This window comes from Rhinolophus hipposideros, assembly GCF_964194185.1.
Source record: "Rhinolophus hipposideros genome assembly, chromosome: 8".
NCBI lineage: Eukaryota > Metazoa > Chordata > Mammalia > Chiroptera > Rhinolophidae > Rhinolophus > Rhinolophus hipposideros.
Window position 1 is genome coordinate 61103999 of NC_138054.1, and position 17761 is coordinate 61121759.

The 17761-nt window shown below is 49.7% G+C and overlaps 2 protein-coding genes across 6 annotated transcripts in view; both read left to right on the forward strand.

Moving 5' to 3' along the window:
• The window catches only part of AGBL4 (AGBL carboxypeptidase 4), a 1079895-nt gene that overhangs the window by 853529 nt on the left and 208605 nt on the right, over positions 1-17761 (forward strand). The gene's annotated exons all lie outside the window — the stretch shown is intronic.
• The window catches only part of BEND5 (BEN domain containing 5), a 52371-nt gene that overhangs the window by 17926 nt on the left and 16684 nt on the right, over positions 1-17761 (forward strand). For 2 of the 3 annotated variants that reach the window (XM_081055071.1, XM_081055072.1), the window contains exons 2-3: positions 691-824; positions 2879-3263. In XM_081055071.1, coding sequence (XP_080911197.1) covers positions 691-824; positions 2879-3263 — 519 coding nt within the window. Of the gene's footprint in view, positions 1-690; positions 825-2795; positions 3264-17761 lie in introns of all 3 variants that reach the window. The other variant, XM_081055073.1, reaches the window with a different exon arrangement.

The following is a 17761-nucleotide window of genomic DNA, read 5'->3' on the forward strand; positions in this document are numbered from 1 at the left end:
GGCAAGCCCCTTCCGTCCTCTGGGTTTGAGTTTCCTCATCTATCAAATGAGAGGGTGGGACCAGTCAGTCACTGACAGCCCCGAAACTCCGCCTTTCTCTGATCTGATACCAGTAAAAAGGCAGTAAGTGTTCCTTGTTACTCTTCCTATACCTGTTATACCTCAGCCTGTCCTGTGTCTGGGCTGTGGGGAGGTCTCTGTCCTTCCAGCTCAGGCTTTACCTCCATAAAAACTATCGTCCTTTCATACCTGTGGGTACCTGAGCTAACAGAAACCCACCGGCTTTTTCTGGGCAGTCCCTTGGCTTAAAAAAAGTCTCGGTTATTGGGGGATCCAACTGCTAGGTAAGTGTAGACCAGGTAGCAATCTAAGGGCCATTCCAGTTCACAGTTTCTAGAATTCCCTAAAGGCTACCCTGTAAGAGGTACTCAGAGAAACCCCTAAACAAACTCATCGGCCACTGTTTCAACACTTTGAATGGCAGTTCTTTTAGCAAATACTCTCGGTCCTAGAGTCTGATCTGCACGGCTGCTTTGAGGATCCCTGTGTACAGAAGGAAACAGGCCTGGGGTTTGTTTGCTTTTCCTTTTTAACTGGTCTGGCCTCAGTCATTCTCTAGCATTTGAGGTTATGGGCATTTTTTAGCATCTTGACTCATAATGAACCTTGTTCTCTTGATACACGTTTTAGAAGACAAATCTGACCTTGAAAACAGTGTGATGCAGAAGAAAATAAAAATCCCCAGACTTTCTCTCAATCACGTAGAAGAAGATGGGGAGGTTAAAGACTGTGGGGAAGAAGATTTACAGCTTAGACACATCAAGGTAACAAAATGTTTCTCTTTTTTTGGAAATATGTGGGGGCATTTTCAGATTTCTGACCCTAAAGAATTCCAGTCTGGCCTCCTCTCACCATGTAAATGTCCCCTGGCATCATGGGGCCATGACTTTTTCAGGTTGGGAGATACTTGGGACAGCTAACGTGTTTGCCACCCTTCCAGGGAGCCCTGTCATGCTGTGCCACCAGCACCGTCCTGTTCGCACCATCCATGCGGTGTCATCACTGCTGAGGGTGGGGGCGGTGTGTTTCTCTCTGGCCCACAGCTCTGGAGAGGTCTCTGCTGAGCTCCAGGAGCAGGAAGTAAGCTGTTCTTGGGCAGCAGTTCGAGACCGTTGCTATGAGATTGCCCCCAAACAACTAAGGGTGGGCTGATTAGGAAACGGGCTTAGCCAGGCTCACAGAAGCAGGTTTATGGGTTGGAAGAAAGATTTTGCATGAGGCTGCATTTCCTTTAGCATGCGTCACACTTGGTCTCATCCAGCCTTCAGTTGTAAACCTGCTGAAAATCTTTTCAACAAGTCAAGTCTTTTTGATTTTTTTTTTTTTTCTGCACGATGGGTACCCCAGAGAAAGGGAGGAGAAAGAAGGTGATGCCTTCTGCATTGACCATGGTCTGATTTTGGACACACGCTCAAGGACATTCCCAAGGAATAATCCAAAAGATGCACCTAGGTTCATTCATTGTGCCCTTGCCATGGGCCTGGCCCTGTGCCAGTCCCTGGGGTCATGGAAATTAGCCGATGTGATCACTTCCATTGGTGGTCTCACAGTGTCATGATGCAGACAGATATCTAACGTGGTCGTTACAGTTTTAGCTAAGTTCATCTAGGCGAGTAGTACCTTATCCCCACGGGAAGACGCCAGGATAGGGCCTCAGTCATGTTGTGGTGGTGGTTGTTGTAGTTCTTCTTTAAATTTTCATACACTTAGCGAGAAATTAAGGCAGGCTTGGCCCGGCCTAGCTAAGTTGTCTGGAATCTTGTGTCCTCAGCTGTCTGTGCCTCCCACAAGGGCCCCCATTCAGGAGAGCGCCTGGCCCTCCTGCCCTGGGGAAGAATCCCACTGGTCCTGTAACTCTCATTCCCCCTCAGTGGAAGCTTGGTCCACTTGAGCTGGAATTTCCTCCAGCAGCTGAAACCCACGGACAGTCCTGGATAATTCTCTTCTCAATGAACTGTCTTCTCTGTTCCTACTGACTTGCTGAGCTCCAGCTTAGCCAGTGTCCAAAGAGAGGCTGGTCGATCCGGGGAAGAGAGCGTCCAGGTTCTTGCTCTGGCTCTGCTCTAGGTCACCATGTGACCCTGAGTCCCAGGCCATCTCCTCTCTGAGCCTCAATCTTCTCACCTGCATAATGAGGGAGTTAAACTGAAGAACCCTCCAATGCTAAGCATTCTTTGAACTTTTCAGTTAAATAAACATTTATCAAACCCCTGCCAAGTGCCAGTTCTGGAGAAACTGAGCAAATAAGATGTGGTGTCTGCCCTAGATTAGAATAGATTCAAGTTCTTAGCATCCTTCCCAACTAAAGCATTCTTGAGGAAAATGTTACTTGGTGGAATGCCTTTTTTTCTTCTTCTCACTTTTATGTTTTTATTGTTGAAGTGATTTGAGTAGTGACTCCCCTGGGATGGCCTGGCCTGATTTCTCACTGGTTCTTCATGAATACACACTGAACATCTCCTGTGAGCAAGTCATTGCCGAGGCCCTGTGGGTGGGGCAGGGGGCTGGGGCATCGGGGCGGGGGGGTCATGTATAATATTCACCCAAGAGGCAGAGTGATGGAATGGAAACACTGCTGGCCTGGTTCTGCCACCACCTGACTTTCTGGCTTTGGGCAAGACCCTTCCTGCCTCCATGCCTCTTGTTTCCCCATTGGTAAAGTGCAGGGCTTTGAGTGCGTACGTGTTTGCACAGGTGTCTCCAAACACTGATGTTCTGTGGTTCTGTGATTCTAGGATTGTCTGGGGAAATATTGAGCTGCAGTCCAAGAAAAGCCCCAGCTGCCCTTGCCTGAACTGATTCTCGTTGTCCTACACAGAGACCCGAGGGGCGGAAGCCGGGCGACGTGGCGCATAAGAGCATCGAGGCCGTAGTAGCCCGGCTGGAGAAGCAGAACGGCCTGAGCCTGGGCCACGGCACGTGTCCGGAGGAGGTCTTCGTGGAGGCCTCGCCAGGCACGGAGGACATGGACAGTCTGGAGGAGGCCGTCGTGCCCCGGGCTCTGTATGAGGAGCTGCTGCGTAACTACCAGCAGCAGCAGGAGGAGATGCGTCACCTCCAGCAGGAGCTGGAGCGGACTCGGAGGCAGCTGGTCCAGCAGGCCAAGAAGCTCAAGGAGTACGGGGCACTCGTGTCCGAAATGAAGGAGCTCCGGGACCTCAACCGGAGGCTCCAGGACGTGCTGCTCCTGAGGCTTGGCAGTGGTGAGTGCCCCGCAGGCCGCCTGCCACAGCACATGGGCAGGGGGGCCGCTGTGTGCAGCTCCTCTTCTGGGAGGGCACGGGGGAGAGGCAGGCCACGTGCCCCCGAGACCCGGCTCAGCCGTGACCCACGGGAGAGCCCCTCCCCTCCCACAGGGAGCCTGACAGCCTAGGAATGCAGCAGCCTCCGCTGTCTAGAACACGGCGGAGCCCCAAGACGCGTGGCTCTGAGAACAGAGTGTCTGCCACCACTCATGCATTCATTCAGCAAGGGGCAGTGCCGGGGGTTATAGGAAACCTCCCCAAGGAGGTTGTAGGGTGGTAAAGGGAACTCGATGTGATCCTCAAAGATCCTGCCATCTTTTAAGGCAGAAAGTGATAGATGCCGTGGGAGGGATGCAGATAAAAGGATAGGAGGGTTCAGAGGACGGACGGAGGTTATGTGTAACTGAGGAAGACTTCAGGAAGGAGATGGGCCTTGCACCGGGCTTCGAAGGGTAGGTGAGGTTTCCAGGCACGAGAGGCGGCCAGGGGCAGCAGTCATAGAGCATGGGAGAACAGCTGGAGCGTGAGAGGAAGGGATACTGCAGATGTGGTTTGGGGACAGATCACTGAAGGCTTTGAAAACGGTACCAGCCTGGGGTGTCGGGACTCGTTTGGCAGGAATGAGAAACGTTAAAAAGTGTTTGAGCAGAGAGGCACATGACCTTAGGGAGATTACTATAAAGATGTATAAAACTCCTTTGATTTTTATACCAAAGGAGTTTTATACATCTTTAGAACTCAATAGGCTCTTATATTAAACCTGATTTTAACAAAGCAGGTCTTTAGGTTTTCTCATCTAATGTGGTTTAGAAGCAGGAATAAGGGGAAATCTGAAAGGCATCAGGCTTGACAGCTGGGAGAGATGACTGCTTACCAGACAGGAAAGACAGAAACACTCTTTCAGAACACGAGAGTCCAGAATCATAAAAGAGGCCAGTCAGCATTGAGGAAGTGCTCTGCATCCCTGAAGTCAGTCGTGAATAATCGCGTGTCAGTGACCGTTGCATGAAAAAGGGAGATGTCTAGTCTAGAAACAAGTTCTGTCCCCAACGTTGAAGTCAAAATACTGTCTTATATTCAAGAAGGAAGGTTTCCATTATCTGGATCACAGATGTAGATGTAAAGCCTCATTCCTCTTTAAAGTTTAGATAAATGTGCTCTTACGCTACCTTACTTATATTTATAGGTGCCCTTTAGTTCTTAAACTCTGTCCCCAAGGCAGTATCTCAGTAGATGTTCAGGATGGCCCAGGGAGTCAGCCGAGAGGCCTTTTCGTGCTTTTGTCACAGAGAAGGAAGCGGAGGTTGGGACTTACCCAGAGTCACTGAGAGAGGAAGAGGCAGAGCTCGTCTCAGAGCAAGTCTCCTGATTCCTGGGCAGGTAATTGCCTCACTCCCAACGCTGCCTTGGCCCTGGCTATTCTCCCAATCATAGCCTGTGGAAGTGCACAGTGACTCTAAAGGTCACATGAGGGGTGCAACTTAAAAAGTTATTAAAGTTCTTGATCAAAATAAAAACATCAAAGAGAAACCCTAGCTAAGAATTTGCAAAAGGTGGGTTGGTCTTTGAGTGGGGGTGGGGGATGATGAAAGAACTGGAATTTTCAGAGAAAAAAAATGCGTCCTGGTCTTCAGATGAATAACTTACATTCTCATCATATTCTGTATGTTCTGCCTTTTGCAAACTTCTTGGGGTGCGGGGGACACAGTAACAACACAAACTCTCCAAAACGTTATTTTGACTCCCAGGGAAACTGCCTGTTTTACATGATTGTGAACTTAGCTGAAACCCCAGAAACGGCTCCTACACCTCTGGGGCCATAAGACATTTTACACAGTATGTGCCGCTTTGGTCTTAAAACACTTAGACCAACTTGACCCCGACACAGTTTTCTGTCTCAATCCTCCGAGACCCTCCCGTCCCACAGGCCTTGAATGCACAGGAGGGCCAGTGGCTGGCTCTTCCCTGATCTGGTCACTGTGGCCACCACAGTGGGATGGACCGAGCAGAAGTCAGCTCAGACTACAAGTGTGCATGTAGCACCGAGCGTGGCCCTGTGCTGTGGGCGCCACAGGCAGCCCAGACAAATCACACCCACCATCCTGACCTGCGAAGGCATCAAGTCCATTAAGTAGCACTTGCTAATGGGAGAGGAATAATACGCCAAGTTCTAAGGTGAATTCATAATAATATAATAAAAAGGTCTCTTTCTACCTTAAGGGGATGCTGGTTTTTCTCATGAATCTAGTCTAGTCTAGTCTCTGGAACCAGGCTTGATTCAAATCCCAGCTGCCCCACTTCCCAGTTCTGTGGCTTTGGGAACCTTTTTTCTCCCCCTCCTCCTCCTCCTCCTCCTCCTCCTCCTCCTCCTCCTCCTCCTCCTCCTCGTCCTCCTCCTCCTCCTCCTCTTCCCCCCTTCCCTGCTTTTCTCTTCCACAAATATTTCTGGCCTCCTGCTATGTGCCAGGCCTTTTTTCTGGTGGTAAGATTTCAGTTTATTTAAGTAAGATACGCCCTTGCCCTCTGCCCTTGAGGAACCCAAAGTTTAATGAGGGAGACAGCCCCTGACCCAGCCAGTGACAGCACATAAATGTCACCACAGGGACAGAAGCACTCAGGGCTGTGGCACAGCACAGTAGGGGCACCCACTGAATATAGGGGGGTTCAGGGGGAAAAGGCTTCCTGAAGGAAATTACTTCTGAGCTGGGGCCTGAAGGATGAATTTTTGTTATCCAGGCAAGAGTGGGTGGGTGGGAAGAGTGAGGAGCAGTCTAGGCAGAGAACACTCCTCGGAGGCTTGCTATTCTCATCTGTAGAATGAAATAATGATGTCCTGCTCGCAGCCTGTGACACACTGCACAGTGCCTGGCGTTTTGTCAGTGCTCAGTTAGTCAGCTCCCTTTCTACAGCTTTTAGTGCAAGGGCTAAGGCAGAGTTCTGTTTGGTTTTCAACTCTGGCTTCCCCGACCAGTAATTGGCAGTATGACTTTGGATGGGTTAACTAACTTCTCTGCCTCTTTGTCTAGAAGACAGAAGGGGTTGTATGTGAATATGTTCCATCAGCCAGCTAACACTGACCACGTGCTTTCTGTGGCTGGGAACGTGGGGAGATAACAAAGAAAACTAAGACATCGGTAATTGGGGAGTGGGTAGTGATGGAGATAAACATGGAAGCATATAATTGAAATTCTGGGGGAGGGGCCAGAATTTGATGTGGATCTCTCTCTTGGTGAATCTGTTGTAATAGCTCCTAATTCATACATACACCAAGAAACCTGAATCAAGGCAAAGAACAGCTGGAAAATGACAAGAGACCCTCTGATTCTTGGCTCCACGTGCCCTCTAATCTTGGCCTGGCGTTAATGTAAGGCCTGGGCTGTACCATCCTCAGCCCCCAGGGCCTGGCTTGAGCAGTGTTCTTGAAGACCTGTGCTTCTATATATTTATGTGTCCACCTTGCCCAGGGACCCAGCTCGGGGGCCTGTGTCCAGCGTGGGTGCTGACTCATTCGTACCATAACAGGCAAAGTCAGAGACAGGGCAGGCCAACAGGCCAGGAGGTGCTCAGTGTTAAAAGGAAGGTTCCCCGCTGGGAAGAATCATTGCTGACTCTCCTAGGCATAGGGGTCCTGCAGCCGGTGGATGGAATTGGGCAGAGAGTAGGAGCCCGGCCTCTTGAGCCTAATGGGGACCTCAGAGTGGCCAGCAGGTCCCCCAGTAACCAGGAGTTGTAATCATGTACCTGATAGAGGGTGGGGGGTAGCAGCATGATGTTACAAGATGTTTCAGAGACATCATTGGATGACTCACTTTGCATGTGTGCATTCTTCTTTCATGCCTTCCACAAATAAACACAAGATGATTTAACAGGAAAAGATTTTCTAGGATATGGCATTATGGAGTTATAGAAGAACTTAGGATATAGGCTGTTGCCCTTGTGTTGCTGATGAGGAAATAAGCTCAGAAAATCTCACAGGCTTATTCCCAGGAGTCTCCTGACACCAGGTCTTGTGTCCTTTCTCTGAGCCTTCCTCCCACTGGTTTCTTTAGTTCTTGGGACATCATTGTCCCTGACATGGAGGTGACACCTCTGCCCACCCACCCCCTCAAAGGAGATGTCTCTGGAAAACAGACCTTGCCCTTTCCATGATCTTTGCATGGAAAGCAGCCCTCTCTGATGGGAAGGAACCTCACTCTGCTACCCTAAGTGTCCCTTCTTTGGGGACTCCTGTGACAGTGTCAAAATGAAATGAGGAAGCATATGCAAAGAATGTAGCAGTCCCCCCTTAGTCACAGTTTTGGTTTCTTTGGTTTTACTTAGGCACAGTCAGCTGAGGTCCAAAAATATTACATGGAAAATTCCAGAAATAAACAATTCATAAGTTTTAAATTGTACACCATTCTGAGTAGCGTGATAAAATCTCACACCGTCCAGTTCCATCCCACCCTGGACATGAATCGTCCCTTTGTCCAGTGGGTCCACACTGCATATATTCTCCACCCATTAGTCACTTAGTAGCCATCTCCGTTAGCACACCAACTGTTGCAATATCACAATGCTTGGTTCAAGTAACCTTTATTTTTCTTGATAATGGCCCCAAAAGGCAAGAGTTTCTGATGCTGGCGATTTGCATGTGCCAGAGAGAAGTCATAAAGTGCTTCCTTTAAGTGAAAAGGTCTGTACTCACAGGAGAAAAGAGTATATCGAGGATTTGGTACTATCTGTGGTTTCAGGCACCCACCGGGGACCTTGGGACGTATCCCCCATGGATAAAGGGGTCTGCTCCACAGTCCTGTGACCAGCATGTTGTACGTGTTCAATAAATGGCAGTCCCTTTTTCCTTTTCTTTCCTTTTCTGCACGCCCTTGCCCAAAGAAGCAAATGGTGGGGATGCGAAAAGCATGAAGATAGTCTAATTTATGAAGTACAGATTCATTTGTGTATATGTCCATTTCTTCATTCAACAAACATTTATCGAGGGTAGGCTTTGTGCCAGGACTGTTACATGCAGGAATATAGAAATGAACAAGACAGTCCCTTTTTAAAATACTCACCACCTCGGGGGTTAGAGTAGTGTTTATAAAACTGGCACTTGGCAGACTTGGAGAATTCTAAGGGCATGAGGGAAAGCAGAACAGTGGAGAGCCTGTTCCAAGGGTGAGCTCTGGTGTATGCGAAGGAGTCAGTTCCAAGGTCTCTCTCGGTTTCTCCTCACTTCGATTCCTTATTCTTAGAGGTCAAAGACCAAGCCTTAGACATCGTCCTCGGTTTTTAGCACTGTAAGTACCTTTTAGATAGTTCAATTCGTTTCAGTGTGATTCAGGCAACGTTCGTTCTACTGGTTCCAGGTCTCTGTGAGGGGGGGAGGGGGGGCGGGAAGAGGTAATTCCTGCTTTCAGGATGCGTACACGGTCATTCCGGTGGGGAGTGTAGACATGTCCACAGTAGGACACCTGGCAGAACAAAACATGTGCTGTAATTGCAGGCAGGAGGCATATGATGGTTTTAGATTTCGTGTGTGCTTTGTCAGGGTATGCAGATGGGATGATCACTTCTGACCAGAAGCTTATAGATAATTGGAATGACAACAGTAATTCGCACGTGCATGGCGCTAGACAGATTTCAAAGCACCTTGACATTTTTATCTCCGTGGAGTCTTCCTGATAACCTTATTGTGAGGCCAGGTATAAACTGTTATCTCCATTTGCGAGAGGAGAGCGCAAAAAGAAGAGATAACGTCCCTGTTGCCCAGATCACAAGCTGGTTGAAATTTTTTAAAAAGGAGAAAGCCACTGTGACCTGCAAATCTGTCTTGGCTCTTCAGAGCTGGGTTCCTATCCCTGCTGTTCCCCTCTGGGCTCCTGCCTTGTGTTCTGCCCAAGGTCCGTGAAAATACCAGCTTTGATCTTTGAAGTCCTTTGCGGTCTAAGCTGGCTTCTTTAAGCCCAGGTCTCTGATGGTGTCTTTGAAAAGGCAGCTCATAGCAGCCAAATGCCTCCTGCTGGCTTTCCCTGTCCTGGAGGCAGCTGGGCTTTGGCAACAGGTATTACTTGGATTTGAATCTCAGCTCTCTCTTCATTACTTGTGCAACTTCAAGCACATGGTTTAACCCTTCTCAGCCTCTGCTTTCTCCTCTGTAAAATGGATATCTTCATGCCTACTGCATTACACGCAAGAGAGGTCAGCTCAGTGATGAAGAACCTGCATGGGCCCTGGGGTCAGAAATACTGGGGTTTTGAACCCTGGTATTTCCACTGGCTAATCTTGTTGCTTTGGGCAAATTAACTTCCTGGGCCTTTGTTTCCTCGCCCATAAAGCAGAGTCAATGACAGTACCCACTGTTCTGGTTCTTCAGAGGATGAAGGGAGCAAATGCACGTAAAGGCACTTCCCAGTGGCTGGCACAGAGGAAGTGCTCAGTAGGTCCAGTGTCTGTGGTGTAGGGTGATGTGAGAAATGCACATGAGATAATGGGTGGGAGATAATGTGAGAGCAATGAGATAAGCTCTCATTGTCCTATAGGAGAGCACAGACATGATTGTCTGGCATATCTTAATCTTCCGTCAGACCCTATGTCTCCTGGAGATTGCTGCTTCTCCTTGTAAGTTCTCAGAAATCGTATTTGAATAGTCCATTTTACAACTATGCCTGGACTTGGTCTCAAGATGAATGGTCTGTAGTTTACAGATTTCTCCCCCTACCCTCTTTTCCTGGGCAGAATCCCATCTTCCCAGCTCCAGTCCTCGGCCATTCCTTTTGACCCCCTTGGTTCTTCAGACGTCACTGGTTATGGCTCAATTTCCTCTTTGCCAGGGCTCTCCTCCTGGGACCTGTGTATCTCAAACCTCTTTTTCATCTCCTTTAGCCTTCAGTTCATTCTCTGCAATAAGCAGGAGCGCTCACAAAAGTTGGGCTTTGAGAGAGAGCTGAAAAGCGTGGGTGAGAGGCATCCTGTCAGGTTAGGTTTTCATATCCCCATTTCAGAGCGGACGCCCAGCGGGTCCACAACCTGCCAGCTGCCTCAGTTCGAGGTGGAGCAGGGCCAAAACCACTGTGCCCTGTGCCTCCTTATCTTGGATCCCAGGCAGGAAAAGATGTAACAGCGAGAACAGGAATTGTTCCTCTTAAACATACGGGTCGTCTTCCACTTTGAAGGACTTACTGTCCTGTTGGCTGAGTCAGAATTAGCCACAGTTCAGCCTAGATTATTTTAAGAGCTGATTTCAACGTGGCAGGACCGTCCAGGACCCTCCTTCCTCTTTTCTCCCTGGAGTTTATTTTTCTGTGCAATGGGACTGGGCTGAGGGACAAGCCCGGCTGTCCCTTTGCTGTCTGCTGCAGAAGCCAGAACATACAGGAGTTGCTGGGCTTTTCTCCATTGCCACACTGGGAATGCTGGGAATGCCTGCTTCCTAGGAACGTGTCTTTGGCTTAGGTGTGGCTGCAGGACAGGCTTGTTTTCTGCTGAATTTGCCAGTCAGAGGAATGGAAGTGGGGAAGGTGCCAAAGGGTTCCTTACGGGCAGGGGCTGGCCTCTCTGAACACCTGCTTTGGGCCTGAGGGTAGGTGCTTTTCACACATAAAACAACCTTACAGTAGATAGGATCACCAGATGAGGAGCAGGCTCAGAGACTAAGTATATTGCCTGAGGCCACAGCACCAGGAAGAGCCCCCCTTTTCCATGTATCAGACCCTCGAATCACACAGGCTCTCAGCCCCTGTGCTTCTGAGCGCCCTCATGATTAGACCTCCTTTATGTTCTGCAGTGGGTTCTGGGATGGCTGGGCCCTTGAGCGATTAGGTGAGATGTTTTCCACCTAATTGAAGAGCCTGCCACTTCTTCATAGTTTTAGCCTTGCCAAGCTATATGGTCTCGAGAGGCCAACCAGAAAATTCCTACAGTTTTACAGAAATTATCTCTTTAAAGAGAACCCAATCCCAACTCTCAACCCTCATCTTCTAGATGGGAACACTGAGGACCAGAAAGGAAATAGGACATGCCTACACCAGGTGGAATCTGAACAAATTAATCGTCATGAACAGGGAAGGTTCATGTTCGGCCATGACAGGCGGATGGAGTCAGTCCGGCTGTCAGCTAGGCCCAGAGGCTGGCCACACCCTCCCTTGCTATGGCAGGTAATTCGTAGGATCCCAGCACCTTAGTTCTGTCAGGAGCCCCAGAGCTCACGTAGCCCTGCCTCCTACACAAGACAGGTAGCGTCCCTGCCAAGTGGTCCCTGAGCCCCTGATATTCCCCTAGAGACAGCATAGCCCATTCCATTATTGGACGGCTCTGGCTGTAGGGAAATGTTTTTATGCAGGAACGTTTATTGGACTCTTCCAGTGTTCCAAGCCCTGCACTAGGCATGGGGAAATCAAGTAGCTAAGACTGTATTCCCTCCTGAAGGAAGTCACAGTGTCATCAGCTGACAGTCGGGATGCCGGGTGACCCTTGCTGCACTCCTGGGCTCTCAGGGTGTTGGGAGAGGATCGGGAGAACGGCTCCTTACGTGACTGGGGCAGAGGTGCTGAGAGTGGCTGGAGAAGACCCCCAGATAAGGAACTAGTTAGATTTCTCCCAATGAAGAGGAAGTGACAACAGGAGAACCTGAACAGAGATTTGGGATTGTGAGAGAGGCTGGCTTATTCAGGAATTGCAGGCAGTTTCTGGCCGGACTGCAGAGTGAAGAGGTAGGTAGGAGGGAGAGCTGAGGCAGCAGAGGTAGGCGAGAGCAGCTAGAAACTGTACCAGCCCCTCCTGCAGGTGGAACACCGGGCTCTTCCCCCTGGAGTGACCTGGGGTCTGGCCTTTCTACCTCGGCGTTGCCGTTTCCTTTGAACCAGGCAAATCAATCAACCATTGAGCAAAGATGAATCCCAGTGGTCTCTTCTCTGGAAGGGTTCATGGCCTGTAGGGGAGATCAGGCAAGGCCAAAGTCACAGGTTGATTTGTTTGGGAGACGCAGTGACATCTTCTGGAGATATCAAAATGCAGCTTTTGATTCAGTAGGCCTGAATGAGCCATGTAATACAGTTTTTGTTTGTATTAAATGATTCAGCCCTGTGATGGAACTCTGCCTCTCCATTGCTCCTGCCCTCAAATACTCACAGTGCCTCACAGAAATCCCTCGGGAAACCGAGCCCCCCCCGCCTTGTGCCACCTACTTCCCTTACTCCCACCAGAACCCCTCAGCCTCTGGCCCGGGACCAAAGGCCATTCCACATACATTCAGGGCATGTGCGGGCTTTGATGGCTTCTCTGGCAGGGCAAACCCATGTGTTCTGTGTACCCCTGGCCTTTGGATGCTGTCTGGACCCAGACAGATGGGCGAGGAGGGAGGTAAAAGAACCACAGATGAAGAACTGGCCCAGTTCTGTCTGGCCACCAGCTGGCAGAGGACAGCTCACCTCCTACAGGTGAGATGAGTCCTGGTGACGCTCCCTCCTCCCCACTGCCCCCCTGCACGACTGTAGAGTTCTTCACGGACTCCCTGGGAAGGGCGGCGAGGCTCCCACAGAGCGGGCATTGTGTGAGAAGCCTGTGAGAGCCCCATGCTTCTTTTAGCTGAGGAGGTGTAGGGTAGTGGGAAGAACAAGTCTTTGGACTCTACAACCCTGAATTGGAGCACTCACCACCCATGTGACTTTCTTGACAAATTACCTCTCTGAGCCTCTACAGAGATAATAGGATCTATTTTGCAGGCTGCCATGAGGATTACCTTCTTTCATTCAACGCCCGAGTGTCGATGTGTGCCAGGGCCGTTGTATGGGGTGCTGGGGTAGAGCAGTGGACAAGGCTGTGGCTGTCCTTGGCGTTTCCATCCCAGCCAGGGGGAGGGTAAGCAAATAATCACTAGACAGTGGGGTGAAAAGTACTACAAAGATAAAAGGTATTTTGATGGAGGGTACTAAACAAAGAAGACATTCAGTAAGTGTCAGTTACATTTCCTTCTCAGGGAGAAGCATATATGTCATTTGAAATGGGCATTTGTAATTCATCCAAGTGGACAGGACTCCTTGACCCCCGTGACTGGGGACCTGGGCACGCTTCTGCCATCCCTTTCTGCTGGGCTGCTTCTCCCCCTTGGCGAGGGGCTCTCTCAGATCCATGCCAGCTCTGGGGCTGTGTGGGTCTGAGTTCCTGGGGGACTGCCCCTCCCCCCCCCCCGTGGGGGATCCACACGAGCTGCAGGGATCTTGCCACGCCCAGGATCTCAGGCTAGAACTGCTCCTGCTTTGTTCAGCAAAGCCTGTGCTAGCTCTAGCTCTAGCCCTCGCTCTGGCAGAATGCACTCAGAAAATAGAGAGGGAGGGGCGAGGGTCCTGAAGAGCCACTGCTTCCTGTGATCCCATCCCCCTGCCTGACTGCGCCCACCTTCCCCAGACCCTACTTACTCATCAAAGCTCCAGTCAGAGCTCACCTCTTCCCTGAAGCCTTCCAGGATCACCGAGCCAGTGACGATGTCTCCGTGCCCAGGTCTCACTTGCTGGTCAGTCAGTGAGTCTCCATGATGTGCCCCTGGCCGGCACCATATGAAGATAAATACCCCACCCCAGCCATCCTTCAAGCCCCAGCATAGCCTGGAGCCGTCCTTCTGAAGACTTCCTAGTCGCCAGGTGTAGCACCCCCTCCTTTGCTTCTGTTCCCAAGTCTGTGTCCTACCCCTTGTCAGCAACACAGGGTGGGGATGACTGATCTGTTGCCTGGCTCTTTCCACTGCTGGGCTATGAATCAAGGCCTCCTCGCCCAGGACAGCACTTACTAGATTCTCACTGAAGGAAGGAGACCAGATTTGTCCCCACCCTCCATGGGAGTATAATGGAGCTAAGAAACAGTTGCGTAGCTGCAGCAGCCGGTGAGAATGGCCGATACCTTTTGAGGGGATGATGGGGTTCCTAGAAGGGGCGCCACCTGCCCAGCGCTGGGCCATCTCCCCTGTCTCTTTCTAAGGCCCCTGTGTCCCTCCTCTGTTGTTCCATAGCTGTTCCCATGCTCGGGTCCTTTCCAACAAAGTGGAATCCTCTTTTCTCTGCCAAATCTGGTGTGCTTCTGTGCCACAGTAGGTGTTCTTTATGCATTTGAGAATTGCGAGCTGATTCACTTTTTATGTATGAGAAACTACAGTTATACCTACAGCAGAGAAACTTCCTGTTCACTTCCAGAAGTAAATGGCATGGTTTAGTACTTTTTAAGAAAAATCTAGTATTACTAGCTTTTCTATTTCAGCAGAAATCAGAAATGGTATTTAGTGTGCAAACATATATATTTTTTGATTTCTGAACCTCCTGGAAGTAACAAAAGCATTAGCTTTTTAGACAGCTTTTCAGAAAGAACGGCATTGGTCCAATTTAAAATAAACAAGAACAAAGGACAGTACAACTTCATCTGTTTGTTGTGCCAACAAACATTTACCAAGCCCCTTATTCTCTGACACAATTCCATTTTATGGAAGAAGCCTCTGCGGCTTTAAGAAGTAAGTAACAGAACCAGGATTTGCACTATGTTCTCTAACACTAAATCCAGTGCTTGTCTATCAAATCACAAGTATCTGTATGCTCTGTGATAGCATGTCACATGTTAAATTCACATCTTCTCCCGAACTGGGACATGCCTTATTTGTTTCTGGGTCCCCAGTGCCTCTTACAGGGCCTAGATCTTATGCAGTCAGGGATTGTATGATGGCTGGGTTCATGAATGACTGAATGAAAACACAAGTACTACCTTTTATACTTTTTCAAAAACTTCCTTCATCCAGCTGAAAGGTTGCTCTCCATGGAAGCTATATTTTCCCCCAAAATAAACCTGAAGTGGATCAAAAGGCTTTTTTTTTTTTATTCCTACTCTTCCCCCAAAGTGAAAAAAGTTCCTTTGTTACTTAAAATAGCTGCACCAGATCATACAATGCTGTCTCTTAGCGCAAGTGCTTATTATTGTGGCTAATTTGGTCACATGTGTTAGAAGGAGAACAATGCCTCAGAAATTTTTAAAAGCAAAACAGCAATCTGAAGCATTTGTTGTAATGAGATGTAAATTACCAACATCAGTAGTAGAGCTGACTAAAATTTGCAATGAAGTGTTCCCCCCTCTTAAATTGAAAGCACTAGAGGCCCTCCCTCCTTCTCCCCCAAAGAAACCAACCACATGCTTTTTTGTTCCTTTTCTTTCTGATTCTGTAATACTAAACACTCTGGTTTCCTGACTGACTCATTCCTTCATTCATCTGCCATTTCTGAGGTTCGTCTGAACCTCTGTTTCATGCCTGCCTCCATGCTAGGCTCTTCCCAGAGGCATTATCAGCTTGCCAGGTAGCTATTGGTAATCCCTATTCTGCAGGTAGGAAAACTGAGGTACAGAGAAGTGAGGTGGCTTGTCTGAGGTCATGCAGCTGGGATTCACACCCAGGTGTCCTGACGAACCTCTTCTAAGAGGTGCCTTCGGCTGGTCTGCCCCCCTTGCTGGGGCTGAGGCACCTGGTACCTTCTATATACAGGGCCAGAGGAGGAGGCAGTTGTAGTTTAACACCGGGCAGCCACCTGGTGTCAAACAGTGCTAGCCGCGAGTGTTAGGAATAGTTCTCTTGGAGAGCCAGAAGATCCCAGTACAGTAGCCTCAGAACTGGGCAAACCTCCGTCAGCCCCTGAGGAGACCAGCGTGAGCATGGGGGAGCATGGGTGTGCTGTGGAGGGCAGGGACCCACTCTGAGCCAGGCCTGTGCTAAGGCAGCTGGCGCGAAAGAAGCCCAGCTGGGCCCCCAGCTCACAGAAGCTACGGCCCGGTAGCAGACTAACATGAGCCCCCAAGTGTAACACGCGTGGGAGCCGTGACGGGGGGTGAGCCGCTATTTACTGAGCAGCCACTCTGTGCCCGATTCTGGATTAATCATTTCATATATGTGGTTAACTCATTTAATCTTCAGTCTTGCCAAGTTGCTGTTGTTTCTCCTCTCAGGCGAGTCCACAGGGTCAGAGAGGTTAAGTAATTATTGATGCGCAAAATACCTGCTGAGGAGAGGATTTGAACCAGGCGCTGTTCTCAGCCCTGGACTCTGATGTAAAAAGACACAGTCCCTGCCTGCCGTCAGACCTCACAGTCAGTGGGGGAGACAGGCATAGAAACAAATGAGTGCATCTGATTATTATGGGGTGGGGTGGTAGGGAGGACAGCGCTTGGCTACCTGAGGAAGAGCACAGCTCACCTAAATAGCAACTGGCAAAGCCAGAATTTAAACTCTAGTCTCTCTGACTCCAAATTCCAAGCCAAAGGCTGGAGAGAATTACCTCCATTGGAAGGGATGGGGCAACGTCATGGAGGAGGTGGCATTTGAGTCCTCAAATCCCTGGTGGAGTTTGGATAGGTGGTCATCACGGGATAGAATGATCCGGATAGTGGGAGTGGCACAGGCAAAGGCTGGGAAGCAGGAAGGACAGGGTGTGTGTGTGTGTGTGTGTGTGTGTGTGTGTGTAGAGGGCTGGGCAATGGAGTCTGACTATCAGGGTGTGCCCGGCAGGGGGAGGGGCCCTGCTCCTTCTGATGTCCCTTAGATGTCCCTCCATAGCCATCTGAATTGTCTGTTCTCCTGGCTAGATGTTTCCAATTTCTATTTAACAACCCTAGTTTCTACTTCAGAGGCTGCAGAAAGTGTTTACAGACATTTGTGAACAGTTGCCCACCCCCCCTACCTCCACCCCCAAGCACCTCAACTCAGCAGAAGGCTCTACTACAGCATCTCTGCCACAGCCCATTTAAGGGGCCTCCTCTCCCACACACCTTTCTCACCTCTCTCGTGTCATGAATTTCCTGGGAGCCTGCTACATGCCAGGCACTGTCCTCGGTGCCAAGATTGCAAAGAGACAAAATCTTTGCCCTTGAAGAGCTACACACTCTAATGTGGATGACAGACAGATTGGCAGATGACTGCACATAGAATTTTCCAAAATTAGTTTTTACAACGTAGAGCCCTCGTACCTGGGAGTGATCAGAGCAAGGCTTCACAAAGGAGACCACCTGTGCTTCGCTCTGAAGTCTGAGCAGGCAGATAAGGTGGCATTCGAGGCCCAGACCATGGTGCATCCAAAGGCCCAGAAGCCTGGGATGACACAGCACGTGGGGGACCTGAGCAGAGCTATGGGGGAAGGCAACAAGTGAGCACCAGCGGCAGAGGGAGGCTGGCCATTCTGAGCCTTCAGGGGGCGGTGGTATGTAACTTGATTTTGAGGGTAACGGGGAGCCTCACAAGGAAGAAAATAGTCATGTGAAGATCTCTTTGGCAACCATTGTGCAGATGGATGGGAGAGAAGCAGACTGAAGTCAGAGCTGCACTGGATGCCTTCTCTCTTGTCCCACAGCTTCCTCTCGCAGAAGGAAAAGGAAGCTTTGGAGAAAGGACACGATCTTGCCAAAGATGCCCTGTGAGCCGCTGGCTGCATGGACCTCCTCCTCTCAGCCCATTCTTTGTC